This window comes from Chelonoidis abingdonii, chromosome 4 (assembly GCF_003597395.2).
Source record: "Chelonoidis abingdonii isolate Lonesome George chromosome 4, CheloAbing_2.0, whole genome shotgun sequence".
NCBI classification, from domain to species: domain Eukaryota; kingdom Metazoa; phylum Chordata; order Testudines; family Testudinidae; genus Chelonoidis; species Chelonoidis abingdonii.
In genome coordinates, this window is record NC_133772.1 from 1,485,238 (window position 1) to 1,487,727 (window position 2,490).

General features: G+C 56.5%; 1 protein-coding gene across 1 annotated transcript in view; it reads right to left on the bottom strand.

Annotated features, from left to right (window-relative positions):
- Positions 1–6: 6 nt before the first annotated feature.
- Positions 7–2,490, bottom strand: part of LOC116831477 (tripartite motif-containing protein 72-like) — a 6,919-nt gene continuing 4,435 nt past the window's right edge. Inside the window, exon 2 of the mRNA XM_032791509.2 lies at positions 7–1,607. Within this exon, the coding sequence (XP_032647400.1) occupies positions 1,024–1,607 (584 nt within the window). The 3' untranslated portion in view covers positions 7–1,023. The remainder of the gene's footprint in view (positions 1,608–2,490) is intronic.

Here is a 2,490-nt window from a genome sequence, read left to right on the forward strand (position 1 = left end):
CTGGGGCAGTGACTGCCCTGTTTGAGGAATTGGTCCTGATTTGGCACTCTCAGTTGGGTCCCGCCAGAACCACATCGTCACAGCTGGGTCAGTCCGTTCCTTGCTCAGAGCTTTGTTGGCAGAGCAGTGATTCCGGAGGTGGGAAGCAGGATTGAGACAAACTGGAGCTGATGCAGCTGCCATGTGCTTTGCCATACGGCTTGTCCGTCCTCTGTCCCAAACACACAGCGCGTGGGCCTGGAGAAGCTCTTGGAGTCTCTTGTCCACGGGCCTGGCCCTACAAGGCTTCTGCAAGCGCCTTCGTTGTCCAGCTGATGGCCTGTGATGGACCATCGGACAGACTGACTGGTGCTGCTGCCAATCTGTCGGGGGGTGTCACCAGATCTACCCTCCCCACACACACCTGTAACTCACCATACAAAGGTGATAAACAACATCATCCTCCTTGGCCAATCATGACGTTTTCACTGACCCTGTACATGGCCTCTCTGCTCAGAGTCATCGTAATGATACGTATTGGCATTAATAACACCATAAAGTGTATCCCATGTGCCATGCAGCGGCCCAGCTTGTTTAACAATCTCTTAGCGCCGTGCAGGAGAACAGCGACGACGAGCCAGCGGAACTCACTGCTACAGGATGGCGCGGCAGCCGAGGGGGTCAGAAAACCAGGGGAGGTTTATAGGGATTATGGGAACATCCCGACTTCTGTTAGGAGCAAAATGGCGTGAGAGCTCCCAATGTTCATGCTTCAGGGCTGTAAAGCCACCTTTGCCTATTGGCGGTCAGGAAGAAATGTCCAGTAAGGGTGGGTTATTCTCTTACTGGCCTCAACGGTGTTGCTGAAGCAGCTGGTGACAATAAGTGATCGAGCTGGAGGGATCCACCCCTGTCTCTGGGACAGTGACAATTTCTGTCCTTCTTCGGCCCACAGACAAGGGAAGTCCCCGGGAGGGGCAGACCTAAATATGCCGAGCGGTGGCCATCGGACGAGGCGCCCTGGGATGCCACGGAGCTGGCAGCTCACAGGATCTTGAGGGGCTGCGTGTTGCCCCCCTTGTCGTGCCAGCAGGGGTCGAAGATGGGGTAGATGGGCTTGTTGTCGAAGGACGTGTGGAAAGTGTGGATGTGGGTTAGTGTGTTGGGGTGATCAGCGTTGTAGAAGGACACCTCCCCATCCGTGTAGTCTAGGTAGACCCCGATGGTCTCAGGGTGGGGATGGATATCCAGGGGCCATGGATTAGTGTCAAATATCCAGTACTTCTTCCTGGCCTTCTGCTGGTCGTAGCCGATCAGCCAGTAGCCCTCGGCGCAGACCTTGCTCGGGGGCCATGGCCACCACTTCATGCTGATCAACCTCCCCTGCCTCCTGGCTCGGTCCGAGACGACGCCCAGGTTCCAGCGCGGCTTCCAGCCCACGAACACCTCCCAGTAGTGCTGCCCTGTGCAGAAGCTCTGCTTGGCCACCACGCAGTTCGCCGTGTCGAATCGCCTCGGGCTGGAGTCGACAAACCTTTCTTGACTGACGCATGTCACCTCCTTCCCATCCTTCGAGATCTCCAGGTTAGGGTGAGCCGTGTCCGGGTCCAGGGATAAAACTTCCTTCCCTATAAAGTGAAAAGGGACAGAGGCTCAGGACTCCTGGGTTCTCTCCCCAGCTCTGGGAGGGGAGTAGGGGCTGGTGGGTTACAGCAGGGGGGGCTGGGATCCAGGACTCCTGGGTTCTCTCCCTGGCTCTGGGAAGGCAGTGGAGGCTGGTGGGTTAGAGCAGGGGGGCTGGGAGCCAGGACTCCTGGGTTCTCTCCCTGGCTCTGGGAAGGGAGTGGGGTCTGGTGGGTGGAGCAAGTGGGCTGGGATCCAGGACTCCTGGGTTCTCTCCCGGCTTTGGGAGGGGGACCTGGTGGGTTAGAGCAGCGGGGGCTGGGAGCCAGGACTCCTGGGTTCTAGGCACAGATCCCAAGGCCAGAAGGGACAATTGTGATCATCTCGTCTGACCCCCTGGATTATGTAGGCCTGGGACCTGCCCTAGAAGAAAATTCTCAGAGCAGAGCTTTCAGAAAACCCTCCCATCTTGATTTAAAAAGTTGTCCTTGATGGGGAATCTCCCACGACCCTGGGTAAATTGTTCCAAGGTTAATTCTCCTCACAGTTAAAAATTTGTGTCTTGTTTCCTGCCTAAGTCTGTCTAGTTTCAGCTGCCGGCCGCTGGATGCCTGAGACCTTCTCTGCTAGACTGACGAGCCTGTTGTTAAATGCTGGTTGTTCCCGGGTAGGTAATTACAGGCTGGGATCAAGGCACCCCGTAGCCGCCTCTCAGTTAAGCTAAAGAGATCGAGCTCCTGGGTCTGTCACTCTAAGGCAGGTTTCTAACCCTTGAATTGTTCTCACGGCTCTTTTCTGACCCCGCTCCAGTTTATCACCAGCCCCCTTGAATGGTGGGCACCAGACCTGGACATGGGCCCACCCAGCGCCAAATCCAGGGGAAATCCC